The sequence below is a fragment of the Saccopteryx leptura genome, chromosome 6, assembly GCF_036850995.1.
Source record: "Saccopteryx leptura isolate mSacLep1 chromosome 6, mSacLep1_pri_phased_curated, whole genome shotgun sequence".
Taxonomy (NCBI): domain Eukaryota; kingdom Metazoa; phylum Chordata; class Mammalia; order Chiroptera; family Emballonuridae; genus Saccopteryx; species Saccopteryx leptura.
In genome coordinates this window covers 134049531-134069859 of record NC_089508.1, presented here as the reverse complement: position 1 = coordinate 134069859, position 20329 = coordinate 134049531, and the positions used below count along the sequence as shown (strand labels likewise).

At 40.9% G+C, this 20329-nt stretch overlaps 1 protein-coding gene across 8 annotated transcripts in view; it reads right to left on the bottom strand.

Annotated features, from left to right (window-relative positions):
* Nucleotides 1-503: 503 nt before the first annotated feature.
* The window catches only part of RAPGEF6 (Rap guanine nucleotide exchange factor 6), a 228159-nt gene continuing 208333 nt past the window's right edge, over nucleotides 504-20329 (bottom strand). For 3 of the 8 annotated variants that reach the window (XM_066343384.1, XM_066343385.1, XM_066343386.1), the window contains 6 exons: nucleotides 19111-19245; nucleotides 15789-15896; nucleotides 12124-12352; nucleotides 9314-9816; nucleotides 4599-4913; nucleotides 504-2996 (listed from right to left, as the gene is read on the bottom strand). In XM_066343384.1, the coding sequence (XP_066199481.1) occupies nucleotides 2971-2996; nucleotides 4599-4913; nucleotides 9314-9816; nucleotides 12124-12352; nucleotides 15789-15896; nucleotides 19111-19245 (1316 nt within the window). In that variant the 3' untranslated portion in view covers nucleotides 504-2970. Of the gene's footprint in view, nucleotides 2997-4598; nucleotides 4914-9313; nucleotides 9817-12123; nucleotides 12353-15417; nucleotides 15897-19110; nucleotides 19246-20329 lie in introns of those variants that run through there. The other 5 variants (XM_066343387.1, XM_066343388.1, XM_066343389.1 and 2 more) reach the window with 4 other exon arrangements.

The following is a 20329-nucleotide window of genomic DNA, read 5'->3' as shown; positions in this document are numbered from 1 at the left end:
TTCAATTTTAAAAGATTAAATACAACTGCATTCTATGTATTAAAGCCTTAAAAAAGCACAATGAAAGCTAAAGAGGAATTGGGATTCAAGTTTAAATTTGAGAATGTCCTGTGACACTAATCTGAAGATTGCTCCCTTTGTTCTAGCCTTTAAGGTAATCCTAAAGGGATACATCTACTTTAGTATCACATTTTTTTTAGAAATTTGAAATATATATCAGAATAACAATCATGTTTTAAATATACAAGGAAATGTTCTCCCTTCTTTCTGTGGGAGAAAACACTTTATACCCGTCAGGTCTGTGTTTGAAAACCCATGGTTCCTGCCCATGTCCGGCCTGGAGCCTCCAGGAGGCTCTGCAGGTGCTGACGAGGTGACTCACTTCGCTCCTGAACAACCATTTAAGGCTGTGTCCCTCCAAAGAGCATTTTGAAAGTAATCACTTGGAGGAAATAAGACTATTAATTACAATGAACTTTTATGGAAGTCTAAACTGAATTTACTAATTTTGCAAATCTTTCATCATGAAGAGATTGTATTGAAACTTATTTGCCAAAAGTCTGCATCAAGGATTTACTGCTTCAACAGTGCTGGCAGATTAAGAGTAGTGGAGTGATGAGGGCACAAGTCTCTATTAGTTATAGATTTATAAAATTAAAACAAAAAAAATGGGGATTTTGAATTGGATCAGATACAGGTTAAGGCTTCTCTTCTTCTTCTCATGTGACAGAGAAGGCAGGAATGAACCCTAAAATAAAATATAAAAACCAAACTCCATGATTTTTAAGGGTTACAAACATATCACACTACAAAGCATTTGGCTTAAGTTCCTGATCAATGTGATCAGCTGATCCTAATACTCACAGTTTAAGCTTAGATGAAACAAAGGCAGCGACAATATGCCAGTCCAAAACCAGGAGCCTCCAACTCTCTGTGCAAGATGCTGGTACCTAAGGTAAAGCTCCCATTTGGTTTGAAAGACTTGATAAACAGACATTGTGCAAACAGCCCATTTTTCTGGGGTAATGAATATAAAATGGTAAGAACACCCAAACTTGATGAAAACATGGCTACTGCAAAAATATCTTTCGCTTTGGATATGAAAACAGAATTGTGTAAATCAGGGAAGGAAAAATCTGTGATCAGATGGCTGTTCACAGGTCAAATCACTACAGTGATACTTTCAAACCAAGATTTTTGGTCTGGCGACTTTCCATTTCAATGGATCCAGAAAGCTATGGAGCAATAGCCTCATTCTGACATACCTGGGGTTCATTTCTAAGGTTTAAGTTTCAGATTAATATTATTTTGTCCAAGAAAATTTTTCAGACATGCTATTTTTCTGAAAATGAAGAAATAATTGCTTTGATGGAAAGGATGGTACTGCCTTTTACCATTTGCAACTGATTTATGATTTTAAAATGAAGGGGATAGGCAGGACACAGGAATAGAGACACGGACTGGAGAACTAGAAAAAAATGAGACAAACTTAAAAGTCACAAAACAACGAAATCCTATAAATTTATAGATGGACAACTATTCAGAAGTAAACCCACTCTGGCTCCAAGTTGATCTGGGTTGTGCATATAATGGCTTTGGTTTTTGTGATTTTTTTTGGTAGTCAAAAAGTTTAAGCTCTCACTTGCCTTTACAATAAAAAACAAAGTTTACACTCAAGATACAGAATACATTATATTTCATTTGTAAAAATGTGGAAAGTCTAGCTCATCCACTAAACAAACCACTGACATTTTAAATAAATACCTCAGAGTGCCATGCCCAACAGGCTGTTAAAAATGTATCTCCTTCCTCTCAAGGTCTAGAATGGGAACCAATAGATAATGATTTCCATAATTCTCTCACCCCCCCCCAATAAAATTTCCAACCAATCATATACCTGGGTGCTGCAGGGCTTGTGAGGTCCAACCGTCTCAAGCTGTGAGATGTGAGCAGGCAGTAGAGCACTGCACAAAGCTAAATTCATCTCCATGGTCACACCACCAATCATGCCACTTCTTTAAAAAAAAAAAAAAGAACTCTATATTTGAGTTAAGAAAATTCTAGTTTTGGGTTTCTATAGGGTAGAACACCCTAGAACCTATTCTCTATTTACTGGATTTATACTTTTAGTTAGATGCAGCATGACTCTCAGTTCAGAAAGAACTGGAATACATGTTATATAATACTAAAATTTCATTCTTTGGAAATCAGGATTGCCCCTCTCTTTCCCAAAGGACTGATAAGAAACCCTGTGGCAGCTTCATTTGGCCTTCCAAATTGGGACGAGCAGGTGGGAGTATTCCCTTCCCAACGCCTCGGCTGCAAAAGGCTTCCCAGTCCGCTCCCACTGAGACTGACATTACACTGGCGCTACAGATCGTTCAAGTCCTGTACAGAGCAAGCACGTCCTTCTTCAAGGTAACTTATGTTTGGTCAGACCAAAGAGTTTTAAAATGGCCTCAAACATACACATTAGATAATGAGAGCTCCCAGATACACAAAACCCCACAAAACTTCAAATAATAAGTTGCTTTTCAAATACACAAGAATATCCTCAGTACTGGCAGCTATTTTGAATTTGTCCATTAGCCCAAGTTATGGCTTTAAAATACCACTACTACTATCTTAAAAATAACTTGTTAAAGGAAAATCTATAATGATACATTATACATGGGGAGGACTGTGAGTTTAGATTGGTCTAGTAACTGTGGTTCCAAGGCAGGTCTGGTGTGCAAAGTGAAGACACAGCCAGACACAAAATCCCCACTGAGGAAACCATGCGATCATCTGCGGGGATTAATGAGAGAGAGAGCAGGAGTCAGGGCTCAGCATGGCTCAGCACAGAGAGACTGACACTCTGGGTGAGCAGCAGCAGTGAGCTGCTTCCTGACAACCGCCTGTGGAATGGTGTGGAGCTCTGCCCACCCTCTCCTCCATGTCTGCAGCAGATGTCAAATGGGTCATCAAAGGCTAGACGGCTGAAACCTGTTCATTTTCTGAAAATAATAAAAATACAATTAAGTGGCAGATCAGCATATACATAAAGATGAACTATCCAACCAACAATCTAGTTATGTTACAAAATTAGGCAATTTCAACAAAAAAATTCTCTCAATGATCCTATCAAAGTTCAGATTTTCCCGCAATGACATTTATGAGTTCTGATCATATTAAAAACTGGTAATAAACTGTAATTTCATAACTTCAAATTACTACTCTATTGTTAGAATAAAATTTCATTTATTTTTAACAAAGCAAACCACAGCTACAGTCAGTGAAAGGTTTTGCTAATAAGAATTGTATTAACAGTATGATTTTAGATAATTGTGCATTTCAATATTTCCAGCTTCCATGTTGGAATGTAAAACATGGATCCACTAATGTCAAGTGCCGCCTCTCAAAGTTATCCTACTGGCCTAAGTTGCTATTAATCACATATAAGAATACTCCATTTGAACTGGAAGAAGGGGATAGGGCATACAATCAAGCAGTTTGCCCTCTTCCATTTAAAAAACACACCATTATCAGGACCAGGCCAGTTAGCTTAGCCTGTTAGTGTTGTCCCAAAACACCCAAGTTGCAGGTTTGATCCCCAGTCAGGCACATATAGGAAGTAACCAATAAATGCATAACTCAGTGAAACAACAAATGAATGCTTCTCCACCCCCCACCCCGTCTCTCTAAAATCAATTAATAATTTAAAATAAACACATCACCATATTTAGGGATTTTTTTTTTTTTTTTTTTCATTTTTCTGAAGCTGGAAACAGGGAGAGACAGTCAGACAGACTCCCGCATGCGCCCGACCGGGATCCACCCGGCACGCCCACCAGGGGCGGTGCTCTGCCCCCCAGGGGGCGATGCTCTGCCCATCCTGGGCGTCGCCATATTGCGACCAGAGCCACTCTAGCGCCTGAGGCAGAGGCCACAGAGCCATGCCCAGCGCCCGGGCCATCTTTGCTCCAATGGAGCCTTGGCTGCGGGAGGGGAAGAGAGAGACAGAGAGGAAAGCGCGGCGGAGGGGTGGAGAAGCAAATGGGCGCTTCTCCTATGTGCCCTGGCCGGGAATCGAACCCGGGTCCTCCGCACGCTAGGCCGATGCTCTACCGCTGAGCCAACCGGCCAGGGCCAGGGATTTTTTTTTAAGTTAAAGGAGAGGAGATCGTGAGACAGACTCCCACATGGACCTCAACTGGGATCCACTAGGCAACCCTCTTCTGGGGCTGATGCTGGAATCAACCAAGCTATTTTTAGTGCCTGAGGCTGAAATGCAGACCAACCAAGCTATCCTCAGTGCCCAGGGCTGATGCTCAATCTAATCGAACCACTGGCTGTGGGAGGGGAAGAGGGAGTGAAGGGGGAGAGGTAGGGGGAGAGAAGCAGATGGTTGCTTCTCTTGTGTGCCTGACTGGGAATCTAACCTGGGACATCCACAGGCCAGGCCTATGCTCTATCCACTCTGTCAACCGGCCAGGGATCCCCCTCCACAGATTTCTGAGACACTGAAGAAAACATTATTGATTATCTACAATACCAGAGTAAAGACCATTTAATGTGTTAATTCATTTAACAGCCATTAAGATAGTTTGTCAACATACCATCTGCTTCACTATCTGCATCAGTCACGTCTGCTAGTTTAGGATGGGATGGCTGCAAATTATGACTCTGAGGCTGAGTTACAATCTTCGATGGAACACAGGCCATGGGGTTGCAACTGAGAGAAGCTGGTGGCAGTCTAGACACGCTGTTATGCATCATCTTTGACCTCTGCACTGCCACACTATAGTCTGGAGGTTTTAGGTGTAAGAGGGCTCCTTCCTTTAGGTCCGCTAAAGAAATCCCCATGTATCCTGGAGGAGTGGGAGGTGGCTCCCTATACCTATCCTCCTTCTTGGGTGAGGTGACACAGTACACTGGCATGAAAAATAGGCAATGAACATATTAATGAAAAATGTAAGAACTCAGAAAAAAACATTGAAACTTATTACAATGACAAAATAGAACTTAAAAACAGGCAAAATGAATAAATATGTACCTATTTAAATACAATGATAGATTTAAAAACATTTTTAAAAAGCTTAATAAATTTATTATTTAAACCTGTTTTTAAAATACATAAATTACATTAGGTTTTATAAACATTAAATAGAATGAACTAGAGTTGAAGGAGATGGCAGATGATAATTAAGCCTTCACATAATAGAAGTGTGTGACAAATGCCTTAAGAAATATCAGCCCCAAAGATGACTGAGGCAGAAACATTTTAAGAGTCCACCCTAAGTATCTATCCTCTGTTGACTGGGTTTTCATATAAATGACTTTTGGGCCCTTTATTTAAGGCTGTTCTACTCTCAGCAGCTGAGACAAGAACCATTGTGATTTAGCCTGGCCTGTGGTTGCCTGTGCAGTGAATAAAGTGTCGACCTGGAACACTGAGGTCGCTGGTTCGAAACCCTGGGCTTGCCTGGTCAAGGTACATATGGGAATTGATGCTTCCTGCTCCTCTCCCTTCTCTCTCTCTTTCCTCTATAAAACGAATACATAAAATCTTAAAAAAAAAAAAGAAAGAACACTGTGGACCACTGTTTGAGGGTACTCCTGGGTAGACTAAGATGTCAGTGTGGCATATAAACAACTTGAACTTTCCTGGTACAGAGGAGCTAGTTCCTTTACTAGACTTACCTCTAACGTTTGCTCTGTGATGTGGAATGTGGAATGTGGAAGCAAAAACCATAATTTTAGGAAAGCCATCTTAAATTAGGTTTCTATAATTTTCAGTGAACATTAAACATAATGGTGACTTAAAATTCTGTTCCCTAAGTCTGTAAACTCTGGGACTAAGACAAAGGTTTAGAAGCACCAGAAACAGGTTAAAGTGGGAGCTCTGTAAGACCAGTCTGCAACCCACAGAATAAATGGCTCTGAATTTCTTAATCACAAAAGTGACATTAAAAACAAACAATACCTATATGTAAGCAGAATAAATTTCAAAGACCGTTAAAAGAATTCTAATATTAATTCTCCCTTTAAAGGATCAAGTTTGTCCATAATAGAATTTCTAGAACTCTATTTGTAAAATTCACACATAGTATCGAGGTCAGAAAGGATGTGCATTCCCATCCGTGGAGGATGGAATGAGAAGGGATGGAGAGGATGTCAGAAGAAGAAAAACAAGAATGAAGATTGTAAGTGACACGTGCCCAATCATCTAGAAATGAAATAAAAGATTTTTAAAATCTATGATCCCAAATGGACAAGAAGGATTTTATATCCTTGCACACTCACGCTTAGATATCCATATATTGTGGCTATCTTAAAGGTTTAATAATAATAAAAAAAATTCTTGGGAAAAAACTAATGAACCAAAACCCACTCTATAATGCAATCTGCCAAGTGAAAAACAAAGTGCTTTAGCCCTAGCCGATTAGCTCAGTTGGCTGGAGCACTGTCCGGAAGGGCCGAGGTTGCCACTCTGATCCCTAGTCAGGGCGCATACAGGAATAAGATCCATGTTCCTGTCTCTCTCTCTCTCTCTGCAAAATCAATAAAATAATCATTAAAAAACAAACAAAACCAAAAAAGTGCATGTTTACCTGTCACATGTTCAGTAATTTCCTTTTTTTTGGAGAGAAAGAGAGAGAGAGAAAGAGAGGAAGCATCAAATCATAGTTGCAGCACTTCAGTTGTTCATTGATTGCTTCTTATATGTTCCTTGACCCGGGAGGAGTGGGCCTCCAGCTGATGCAGTGACCCCTTGCTCAAGTCAGCAACTGTGAGCATGCTGATGAGCCTGTGCTCAAGCCAGCAACTGTGAGCATGCTGATGAGCCTGTGCTCAAGCCGGTGACCTCAAGGTTTCGACTTGGGTCATCAGCATCCCAGGCTGATGCTCTATCCACTGCGTCACTGCTGGTCAGGCTCATATTTAGTAATTTCAAATGACATCGTGAATATGCTACAGAATTAAAAGTTGATTATGATAATATTGATACAAAGTATAGTCATTCCACCTAAATAGAAAAGCAGGGGCTATTATATTCCAGTATTTATGTAATTCAAGGAAGACATTAAAAAAATGTAATTGATGTCTTAAACACTAGAAGAATATACCAGAAGTTGTGTGTGATTAGAATGGAATCACAAACAAGAGCTAGCATACTGTGATGAGCTTCAGGAGGCTGTACTGAAAAGTGTTTGGATTTCCTTATCACATTTCTCTCACTTGCAGAACCTAAAGGTTTGAAAGTTTCTACCATGTATGTATAGCAACTTTGGTCCACACAATTTTTGATGTGACCAAGAGGATAATCCCTTTATTATTATTGCCCACTAATGTGGAATTTCCTCAATGAACAAAAAGATCTCAAAAACAAAACAAACCTGTCCCCCTGAATTAGAATACCTTCATACTAGCCCTTTCATTTTTATTTTATTTTTTAATTGAGAGGAAGGAGATAGTGAGACAAGACTCCCACATGCACCCTAACTGGGATCCAACCGGCAACTGTGTCTGGGGCTGATGCTCAAGTCAATTGAGCTATCCTCAGTGCCCGGGGTCAACACTCAAACCAATCAAGCCACTGACTGAGGGAGGGGAAGAGAGAAAAACAGGAGAGGAAGGAGAAGAGAAGCACATGGTTACTTCTTGTATACCTGTTGGGCAGATAAAATGTATTATGCTCACTTTGTTAAAGATTACGCTGCCCACGTGAGGCCGTAGCCCAGGTGATATTAATGTGTGTTGAGAATCCTTGTAGCCTGGGGCTTGGTTTTGGGATTAAGCCTTTCCCACCCTTTTTGATGTAGGGCGGTACAATCCAATCATGCCACGGAGAAGTGACTTTGTAGTAGAGACTTCCCTGTATTGTATATTGGATTAAGAGTTTGGATTGCTACACTATAAAATGGGGACGAAGTGGGAGCCTGGACTCTTGGTTCCTGAGATTAGCATGAGAGAGCAGAGGAGAGCAGAGAAAGGCCACGTGGAGTAGACCAGGAGAAGCAGCCAAGATGGCAGAGTGCTGAGAGAGAAGCCAGTTTGGGCAGAGTTTGTATCTGGGAGCTGGAAGGAGATGGTGAACTGAGGAGAATAAGGCCGGTGAGCTAGAAACCTTTGATTCTAGGAAACTCGGATAAGTCAGTGGCTTTGTGAGCACTGAATGTGACTGGGTTTTGGAGCCCAGTGTGTTTTTACTTGCCCGCCGGGTGCAAGCTAGGATTAAAGACTATGGCGCACCAGTTTTTGGCTCCGTTGTTTCTTTACTGACTGTCCGAATCCAATGCGAACCTGCATGGGCCGGGCTGCTCTGATGGTGGCCCTTGCCCTGCCTGTTGGCTTTACAATACCCTGACCGGGAATCAAACCTGGGACATCTGCACGTTGGGCTGATGCCCTATCCACTGAGCAAACTGGCCAGTACCACCAGCCTTTTCATTTTAATAAGCTTAAATACCTGACTCAAAGCCCTTGAGTAATCATGAACTTTAAAATAATAATATGTTGGCCCTGGCCAATTGGCTCAGCAGTAGAGCGTTTGGCTGGCGTGTGGATGTCCCGGGTTTGATTCCCAGCCAGGGCACACAGGAGAAGCAACCATATGCTTCTCCACCCTTCCCCCTTCTCTCTCTCTCCTTCTCTTGCAGTCATGGTTTGAGTGAACTGGCCTCGGGCACTGAGGATGGCTCTGTAGCCTCACCTCAGGTGCTAAAATATGTAGCTTGGTTGCTGAGCAATGAAGTAGTGAATTCAGATGGGCAGAACATTGCCCAGCAGGGAACTTGCCAGGTGGATGGATTCTGGTTGGGGTGCATGCGGGAGTCTGTCTCTCTGTCTCTCAATTAAAAAAACCAACAAATTAATATTAATAATAATTTGTTTGGCCTGACCAGGTGGTAGACACTGAGGACTCAGGTTTGAAATCCTGAGGTTGCCAGCTTGAGCATGAAATCATAGACATGACCCCATGGTTGCTCAAGCAATTGAGCCCAAGATCACTGGCTTGAGCAAGGTGTCAATGGTTCGTGTGGAACCTGCCAGTCAAGGCATGTATGAAAAGCAATTAATGAACTAAAGTGCTGCAACTACAAATTGATGCTTCTCTTCCTTCCTGTTTGTCCCTATCTCCCTCTCTAAATAAATAAGTTTGTTTGAAGAGGGAAGAAAGAGGTTGAAGTGAGATCTTTTTAAGAATAAAATTCTATACTTAATCTTAGTCAAAAGGCCAAGAAGCAATAAGAATAAAATTCTAGACCAAAATGTCCCAATGCCATTTTTACCACTTATCTCTAAAAGCCAGACACAACAAAGAACTTACCAATCAAGCCCTTTTCTGTACTTGAAGTAACAGTTTTATAAACTGGGTCACTGCCATCCTTTGGGTCCAAGCCTTCGGATGATTCAGCTGGGGTGCTCTCCAACACTTTCCGCTTAACTGTCCCATACTTTGGTTCACACAAGTCAGAGAGAGAACTGGAGGAGTCCCAACTCTGTCTCATCTGATTAGCCTCCAGGCTTTCTTTACAGTGACCACAAGTTCTAGAGCAGCCTTTAGGACAGGAAGAGGGCTCGCAGTCAGTGGGTTCAACTTCAGCAATGGGGCCATCTAAATGGGTATGTCGATAAGAGTTCAAAAAGTCCCAGCCTTTTAGGTTTGGAAGGCTTTGGATGTTGTCATGGGAACTGCTGGAACAGGAAGTCCAACTTCCACGACCACTATCAGCTGCTTCTATAATGATGTGCTCATGAGAAATCTCTTCATTGCTCAGAGAAGATGAGACAGCTAAATGCCTGATCAGAGATGGCTTTGAAAGTGTCCATCTAAAATTAAAGATGCACAATTAAAAGTAATTTACTGGCTTACTGGAAAAGCTTTGTTCTGTCCATAGCAAGTATTAAATGAGTACAAGAGACTACATAACATGTATCACAACAAGTGTTCATGCCAAAATTACCTTGTAATTTTTATCCTATCTTCAATCATCACTAAACTTCTACTGGCATTAATGTTAATACTTAGCTGGAAACATACACTGGAGAAACGCAAATACTTAGCAAGGTTTCCTCAGAATTTTTCTTGAATTGATTTTAAATAAGAATGAAAAATAAGGTTTGAAATGAATAAAATTAAGTATACATTTTTATTCTTGGTCAACATAATGCTAGATTCTCTCCATGCATGCAGAATTAACAATTCCCAACTACAGGAATGCACCTCTGAGGTTAACCTATTTTTCAGTTTACCTTTGAGGTTACCTAGTAAAGAGCAACGTTCCCAACTACCTACTACTAAATGAAGAAGCCAAAGTAAGGCTCTTGGAACAAATCTAGCCAACAGCCCATTTTGTACAATCTGGAGTAAAGCATGGTTTTTACATTCTAAAGGGTTCAAAACAAAACAAAACAAAATACTCCAAAGAATTTGAGACAGAGACCATACATAGCCTGCAAAACCTAAAATATCACTATCTAGCCCTTTACCAAAAAGAAAAGTTTGTGAACCCCTGATTTATAGTAGAAAACAGGGCCAGCAAACTAGGGACCATGGCAAATACAGTTCTCTCTCAGTTCTTTGTGTGTGTTTTTTTTTAAAGATTTTATTTACTCATTTTAGAGAAGTGAGTGAGATGGGGTGGGGGTGGGGAGGGAGGAACAGGAAGCATCAACTCCCATATGTGCCTTGACTGGGTAAGTCAGGGTTTGGAACCAGCGACCTCAGCATTCCAGGTCAACCCTTTGTCCAATGCACCACCACAGGTCAGGCCTCTGCCAGTTTTTGTAAATAAAGTTTTATTGAGACAGAATACACCCATGTTTACATATTGCCTAAGGCTGTTTTCTGGCAAAACAAGGCCAGCAGTTGCAGCAGACCTTATGGCCTGCAAAGCCTAAAATATTCACAAGTTTCATAGAATATTTATTTGACTCCAGGTCTAGAAAACCAGTTTAGAGGCCTTTACAAATATGATGACACTTTACCTTACATTTTTCTTATTAAAGATTACCAGATCTAACAATATTCATCAGTTTAGAATCAGATTTCTTAAAGATTTCCATTTTGCTTAAAATTTAAATTCTTTGGCCCTGGCTGGTTGGCTCAGTGGTAGAGCGTCAGCCTGGCATGCGGAAGTCCCGGGTTCGATTCCCGGCCAGGGCACACAGGAGAGGCGCCCATCTGCTTCTCCACCCCTCCCCCTCTCCTTCCTCTCTGTCTCTCTCTTCCCCTCCCGCAGCCGAGGCTCCATTGGAGCAAAAGATGCCCCGGGCGCTGGGGATGGCTCCTTGGCCTCTGCCCCAGGCGCTAGAATGGCTCTAGTCGCGACAGAGCGACGCCCCGGATGGGCAGAGCATCATCCCCTGGTGGGCATGCCGGGTGGATCCCGGTCGGGAGCATGCGGGAGTCTGTCTGACTGCCTCCCCGTTTCCAGCTTCAGAAAAATACAAAACAAACAAACAAACAAACAAAAAATTAAATTCTTTGGCTAGCCAATAATACATACTCCCTAAATCAGTATTTTTCAACCTCTGGTCTGCACACTGGTCCTCCAGAAATTTCATGCTGGTCTTCAAAAGAATTAACCACCTTGATGCTATATGAAGATTATAGACCAAACAATCTTAGTCAAATTCACTTATGCTCAGGGTGATTTCTGCCTTAGAAATCCTCAAAATAGTTCTCCTATTTCACTGGTCCCCAAGTGTAAAAGGTTGAAAACTATTCCCCTAGATCATACTTTCAGAGTGTAAGGATCAGGGACTTCCTACTCCCCAACCTGCCTACAAGATGTGTACAGCATTGGGCATGCTTCCCACTACACAATCTTTTTGAACAATCTCTCACCTAAGAGCCAGAATGCAAAACCACAACCCCATATCAGTAACAACTTAACTTTGAGCTCATACTGATCGAAAAGGTACATATGATAGAAAGTTACTTGAATTCAGTAACACTTAAAAAACAAGCATACATACATTTTTCAAAATAGTACTTATTTGACTATTCAGTGTATAGAGAATACATGCTTCTAAAGCTCCCCTTGCTAGCACCCCACAGGGCAATTGGGGAGCACTGTTTGCAGTGGCCACTGACTGGGGTTTTGTGATATAAACATAGGTGAGGACATTTACCCAGGGCCAAGCTGATTATGGTCTCCTGTCCCTGAGGAGTGCTCTGTCTTTTCCAATGCCCCACTGGGTTCAGGGACCACAACAGCCTGAGAAGAACACCGTTCATCCTGTAGAGCTGCAGACATCGAGTCAACAGAACAATTGCTCACAATGCTAGACCGTGAAGAAATCTCACTGTGGCTGGAGTCAGACAAGTTGTCAGACTTAGCTGATGGTATAAGTGTATAACCTGAATGAGAGAAGACAGGTGATTAAATGACAATAAGAAAACAGGTTGGGAATATAAGGGAAAATTCCCTTACATTGTCATTCACTCCAAATTCAAGAAATAAAAAAGGCTAAGTTTAGTATTACTGAGAAAACTAGTCCAAAGGTCTATCCGCCCCAGATTCTCACATGGCTACAAGAATTTGATAAAATAAGAAGGCACTAAGTATGTTAAAAAACATTAAAAAGTAGACCTAAGTTTTTCACCCTATGCCCTCCCTTTTGACTAATATAAATTATTTCATGGCCTGACCTGAGAGTCCAAAATACCAGCTTGAGGTAGGAGAACAGAGTCAGGAGTCAATGGGAAAAATTTATTTTTGCTTTTTCAAACCACATACACTTACCCCAGATATTCTGCTTACATCACCTAAGAAGTCTTGCCCAAGTTTAAAGCCACTGTTTTAGCATTTTTAAATAAATAGTTTTAGACTTGGGATTTAATTTTATACTTAGTTTTTTTCTTCACCAACTTTGCAGAATTTTACATCTAACAGCTGAACTGACATAAGAATGTATTATGAAGAAAACGGCATCTACCTGTTTTAAATTGTTTTATGACTTACTGCACAGCAGATATAGCTAGAGTTTTTCTTTTGCATTCTTTGGAATAAAGAGCTGGAGGTGGAGTGAGGTGGAAGGATCCCAAAACAAATCTACAGACTGAGAGTTATATGCACAGAGTTGGTTTTGCTAAGTGTTAGAAAAGTAACCAAACTTCTTTTGCCTAGAAATAAAAGAAAATGCCATAGTAATCCTAGCAAAGAGTAAGCCTCAAAGAAGCAATGATCTTCTTATTCAGCGAGAGACTGTGGTTTAACAGGTATATAACCTTTGGTTCAATTCCTAGGAATCTCAAGAACTACAGGCTTTATACTCACATATAACTCAAGTCATTAAAGAACATTTTCATTATTAAGCATTTTCATTAACTATTTCATAGAGAATAATCAATACCCAGAAAATGTGTGATTTATCTTAGCTCATGGGATGGGCATAAGACAAACCAGTCTTGACCCCTGCCCCAGTCCTCTCATCCTGGGATCACTACTATTTCTCAAAGTCCTTCAGGAAACCAACTGGTCAATTTTCAAGAGGACCAAGAAAATGGATGTGGTAAATAAAGGAAAAATAATTTAAAAAATTGAAGGAGAGGCCCTGGCCGGTTGGCTCAGTGGTAGAGCATCGGCCTGGCGTGCAGGAGTCCCAGGTTCGATTCCCGGCCAGGGCACACAGGAGAAGCGCCCATCTGCTTCTCCACCCCTCCCCCTCTCCTTCCTCTTTGTCTCTCTCCTCCCCTCCCGAAGCCGAGGCTCCATTGGAGCAAAAGATGGCCCGGGCGCTGGGGATGGCTCCTTGGCCTCTGCCCTAGGTGCTAGAGTGGCTCTGGTAGCGACAGAGCGACGCCCCGGATGGGCAGAGCATCGCCCCCTGGTGGGCGTGCCGGGTGGATCCCGGTCAGGTGCATGCGGGAGTCTGTCTGACTGCCTCCCCGTTTCCAGCTTCAGAAAAATACAAAAAAAAATAAAAAAAAAATAAAAAAATGAAGGAGAATCATAGATACAGAGAACAGACTGACGATAGCCAGAGGGAAAGAGGTTTAGGGGCTGGATGAAAAAGGTGAAGAGATTAAGAAGTACAAATTGGTAGTTACAGAATAGTCATGGGGATGTAAAGTACAGCATAGGGAACCTATTAATATTATTTATTATATATACTATGTATAGTGCAGGTGGGTGCAGGAAATGTCGGGGGAGCACTTTGTAAAATATGCTTGTCCACTGTACTGTATTCCTGAAACTAATACAAAATAATACTGAATGTAAACTGTAATAAAAAAATAAAATATTAGAATTCTCAAAAGAAAAAATAGTTCTTTTATTCTAGGGGATAGACTTGCTTTACTGTGTTTTTGAAGTTTTGTGTGAGAGAGAGAGAGAGAGAGAGAGAGGGAGGGAGAGAGGGAGGGAGGGTAGAGAGAGGGAGGGAGACAGACAGGGAGAAAGATGAGAAGCATCAAACTCATAGTTGCAGCACCTTACTTGTTCACTGATTGCTTTCTCATTCGTGCCTTGACCGGGGAAGGGGGGGGGGGGCTCTAGCTGAGCCAGCGATCCCTTACTCAAGCCTGTAACCTTGGGCTCAAGCCAATGAACGTGGGATCACGTCAATGATCCCATGCTCAAGCCTGCAACCCTGTGCTCAAGATGGTGAGTCCGCTCTCAAGCAGGTGACCTTGGGGTTTTGAACCTGGGTCCTCAGTGTCCCAGGCTGATGCTCCATCCACTGTGTCACTTCCTGGTCAGGCTTGCTTTACTGTTTTAAAAATTTCCTCCCTATGCCTCTTAGATCAGTATTTTGTAATATGATCAATTTTAACAGTCACCTGAAAAGCTTACTAACACACATCATTGGGCCCATTTCTGGAAATTCAAGTTTAAGAGATCTGCAGTGCAAAACAGTAACTGTATTATAACAAGTTTCCCAGATGATTCTGAACCTGCTGTGTCACACCATCTCCTCCTCTTCCCCTGATCAGAGATATATGAAAAATGGGTGATAAAAAAGTGTATGTGGACAAGAGGCAGGCTGTTGCCCCCCCCCCCCAAACAATTCTTTTTTCTTTAGTTTGTAAAGTAGTTGCAGTAAGAAGAGAGCAATTAAATTCTCTAAAGCAAAGGTTCTGTCTGATGAGATCGTTATTGGGGGTTTAACGTGGAAGTCAATACTGGTGTCTAAAAAGCCTCATCTACTTATTTCACTCTCAGAACCAGCTGCTAATGGTAGGAAATAAAGCGAACTACAGAATACACAATATAAAGTTTACTAACATTAATAAAATAACATGGAAAAATAAAGCACTTTAATTCAATAGAACTTTGTTGCTAAAGGACCTGTAACACTAATCATAAAATACTTATAACTGGTAGCTTACTAAATTGTTTGTATAAGCTTTGACAGATAACTTAAGCTACATTTACATTAATAAATAAAAACAAATTTAACACTAAAGTTAAGTAATGAACTTCAGAGTGTCTTCCTCCTTTTAGACTTGAATCGCATATAGAAGCAGTTTAAAGCGTTACTGTTGCCTCGGCTATTTGAATTGAAGATGTCATTCCCTTTCTCATCTTTGATGTTGCTTCCAACATCCTTCACTTTCTCACAGATTTCTGTAGCTTGATTGTGATCTGCGTCCTCTTTTTTGCTGTTGACTAGTCTCTCCCTTGAAAGAGTTCTTTCCCTAAATCTTCTAAACGGGGATGTCATTCTTTTTCTGGCTGTGTTCTCACAACTTGTCCTGTCTCTATTCTCCTCAGTGGCCTTCTTGGTCCTGTCTGTTCTTTTGGCTGTGCTCCCGGTAATTTGAAGGATTTTCTTTTGCAAGTAAACCCCACCTATGCCGGGGTAGCTGTAGCCACTGCTCGTGGTGCTGGGTTCACTGGGAGGGGCTGAGGACCCTGAGAGGTGCGGCAAGATGCTGTGATCAGATACGACAATGCCAACTGGAAGGAGAGATGTGAAAACCCTGTCATGGTCAATTAATTCTTTCCAATTAGTCACAATTATCCTGGTTTATATAACATTTCACTATTAAAAATTCTAACAATTTGATAATATCTGAAAAACTGAAATATAACAACATATTTTAATACATGGAGAGTCTACTTATAGCAATTACACAGCAGTCATTGCAAGACAGAACACAGGATAAAGATCACCTTGATCAAAATAAGCTGGTAATAAAAAACTACTAGAAGTAAGCCAAGCTGGTAAAATCATAAGCAAAAATATGACAAAAGTATTCTCAATAGTATCTCTAGAATTTTCAGGCAGATTCTACTAAGAAAAAGCTTAGCAAAAATCAGGTAGGACATATAAATAGTTTATACAATAAATGTATTTATAAAGCACAATTTCTGATCCTGTTGTATCTTTTTTTTTTTTTTAAAAACAGAGACAGAGAGTCAGACAGGGACAGACAGACAGGAACAGAGAGATGAGAAGCATCAATCATTAGTTTTTCATTGCGCGTTCCAACACCTTAGTTGTTCATTGATTGCTTTCTCATATATGCCTTGACCTCAGGCCTTCAGCAGACAGAGTAACCCCTTGCTCGAGCCAGTGACCTTGGTTCCAAGCTGGTGAGCTTTTGCTCAAACCAGATGAGCCTGCGCTCAAGCTGGCAACCTCGGGGTCTCGAACCTGGGTCTTCTGCATCCCAGTCCAACGCTCTATCCACTGCGCCACCGCCTGGTCAGGCCCTGTTGTATCTTAAAGGTAGAAAGGCTGCCTTCTTTAAGTACTGCAGAAGATAAAAGTTAAAGCCTTTTGACTTCATATATTTTATGGTGGGGGATAAATGAAAAAGGTGAAGGGAAATATAGTCAATAAGACTGTGTTAAGTTTGCCTGGTGACAGATGATTACTAAAATTAGGGGGCCGATTACATTCAAAGGTATGTAAATTTGAAATCACTGTATTATATATCTTAAACATAATATACTTAAATAAAAGATAAACTATATAAAAGTAAAAAAAATGAAAACTTGTGAAATATATGAAGATAATTGTTAGAAAAAAATTCCAAGGTTTAATAATAACTAGGTACTGATCCTAAAAATGTATGCTTGGTTTTAACAGCATTTTTGATTGATCATAAGCTATAGGCAAAAATCTGTCTATGGAAATATACAGAACTATCAGGTTGAGGTTTTGAAAGATCACATGTAAGAACAATTAGAAATAGTTCTAAAGAACAGAATTTCTTCAGGTTCCTAAGGATCCTCAACAGACTACGAAAGACACAATAAACATCATAGTTGCTTATTGGTCATACATGGAAAGGCACAACAGAGAAAAGATTTCTCTATTTCAGTTAGTGAGAGTGAATTTTGGCTGGGAATAAGAACAATAGGAAAATTCCTGTTCCTAATATCTCTTCCCAGAAGTCACATGGTTAGAAAGTTGTCTATAATGGGTCCTTTGAACAGCCCCCAAAGGTGATAAAAGGTGGCAAGGTGTTCCTGAAAGAGCAATGAGGGCATGTGGGCACTGTCCATCTGGACCTCCTGTGGAATGGGCGCTGTTCCCAGCCCCCCTCCTCCAATCTGACAGGACCACCAAGACAGTCAAGAGATGAAGCACCTGTGTGCCTCACAGAATCACATATGAGCTTACATACAACAGGATCAGAGACTGATGTTTTACAAACACACCTTTTATATATACTATTTATATTTCCTATTTGGTTTTTACAAAGCTATCCTTTCCTTTCCTTTTTTTTTTTTAAGTGAGAGAGGGGAGATAGACTTCCACCGGGTGCCAATGCTCAAATCAACTGTGCTGGCTGCGAGGGGAAGAGAGAAGGGGGAGAGAAGCAAACGGTTACTTCTCATGTGTGCCCTGACCGGGGATCGAACCCAGGACATCTGCATGCCGGGCTAACGCCTTTTCCACTGAGCCAATTGGCCAGGGCTACAAAGCTTTTCTTAGTAAAATCTGAATGAAAATTCTAGCCAGACTCAGCTGTGTGGAAGGAAAAGGGCAGACAAGTTATGGAGCTATGTTGCCCTGGGGTAGAAAAAGGGAAAGAGAAATTCCTATTCTTGAAACTTACCATGTATCAACCTTAATCCAGATTGTTTCATTCAATCCTTATATAAGTCCCCTAAAATAGGTGGTTCTCCCTCATTTTACAGATAGAAAACCTGACCTTATTATTACAGCAATAGTAGGGGACACAGTCAAAATCCAAATCAGGTCTAACATCGCTGTACCCCATTGCTGCCTCACAGGGAACAATAAGAAAGAACCCCCCCACCCCCCGAAAAAGATGAAACTTAGGACATGGGAGCCGAGGAAGGCTCTGGAAGCTTTTTCTTCCTGCTAGACTTCATAAACTTGTCTTCCCTCTGACCATGTTCTATCTGTACTATGATTAAAGATGTAATTCTTTTATATCCATGAACAGAATGCCAGAACTAAGGAGCCTTTTCAACAGGGCACATATGATGTGGATGGGCCAGGGTAAAAACACACACCATTTAGAACGCTAAAATGTAGCTGATGTAAAATGGCATCTACATGCATGACTACTCAGGCTGGTCAAGAAAAGCTTATTCTGAAGTACAAAAACATGTAAATGAACAAAAGTGATTTCAATTTTTTCTTTAACTCAAGAGGTTCTACAGAAATACTACTATAAATGTAAAAATCCATAAAGGTAACACTCTATTACTAAGAAAGGAATGTATCAACCTAAATATTTGTTTCTTATCCTAAACCTTGCTGTTGGTTAAAAACAATTTCTTGTAGAAATTTGCATTTTCAAATACTCCACAAAATGTTAAAGAACAGGAAACATGAACAGCGAAGCGACACTAGGAATCTGCACAGAACAAAACAACTGTGACTCTGCAGTCATTCTTCTTTTGTGTGTGTGTGTGTGTGTACTTGTTTGTGTTTCATTTTTTTATTCTACCTTCATTCTTGTATGTGCCTGTCCTTTATCAAGTCAGGATCACTCTCTGGAACAGGAGCCTACCTAATACTTGGAAAACACATGCATAATTCATTCCAAATCATGCAAGTTGAAAAAGTATTGGAAGTTAAGCTTGTCTTCATATTTTCTGTTTTCACTATAGATTAAAAAACAAAATGTGTGTTACAAAGTGTTGTTTTGTAAAACAAGAACTAGCCTGACCTGGTCTGTCTTACCTTTGCGTGGGGAGACTTGCGGAGATCCAGGAGGACTAGAATGTAAGGATGATGCCACAGAAATAGTGTCTTCTGTATGTTTTTTACCACTTATTTCTTCACTTGTTCCTAAAACTTTCTGAGGTAAACTTGTACCTAAAACAAAATCAAAGAAATAAACAAACATCACTTCCCAACTAAAATATCTATAGTTGCCTAAATTACTACATAACTAAAGCCATGATGCACAAGGCTAGTGCAGTCGATTGAAATGTGTGAATGACAAACGGAGACTCAATGACTAGGTAATGGCACAGAGATTCTCACCTCTAGGTTATTTGTTCAGATTCAGCCAGTCAGCACAGACCAGATTATAATAGTTCTTTTCTGTTTCATGACATAAGGGAAAGTGGTTTAACAGTCTAAGTCCCACTCCCACAATTGACACACTTGTTGGAAGTCTTAATAAGGAAGGCATGATTCCAACTCTTCCCTCTAGAGGTGGCCTCTCCAGTGAGAGCAAGGCGTGGGCGGGGCAGTGCAGGGTGCTGGCACTGTCACTACCTGTGGTGCAGCTGTGCTGTGGGCACACAGAGGAGGCTGCAGGGCTGCCAGGCCAGCCTTTCTCAAGAGCACTAAATTCACACTACAGGAGAGAAGTAAACAACAGAAAGAATCATGAATTTATAGAAAAATAGTATGGAGCCCACTGGAAACATTGCTGCAAAGTTCCATCATCTGTCTAACAGCTGGCCCTGTTTAGTGTAGCTCAAATTTAGCAATGGTTTCAATATATTGACATTTTTACATATGTCTCTAAGAAATGCCAAAGCTACTGACACTGTTCTCAACCAGTAAAGTAAGCCCACGGACCAGGATTCCTGACAAGCAGCCCTTTGACAATGAAACAATTTAAATCATGGCATGCTCACACTACTTTTACTTAAGTGCCATTTTAATGTAAATGTATCTATCACATAGCTAATGGCCATATTGCAACAAGAAGGAAGAGGGCTACCTGGCACAAGTAATAATGCATCTTGGGTGATGACATCTAAGTAAGGAACCAGAGCTAGACCTGTCCCATTTCTTATTTCTACAAGCAAACATCAATTGTACCAATTTTCACCCAATTACCTCTCCATTTCACAGCCATCAAACTAGTTCAGGCTCTGAGCAACTTCCAGCTAGCTGTTAAAGAAGCTCTCCATCTGGGCTTCTAACTCCAGTCTCATTGCGC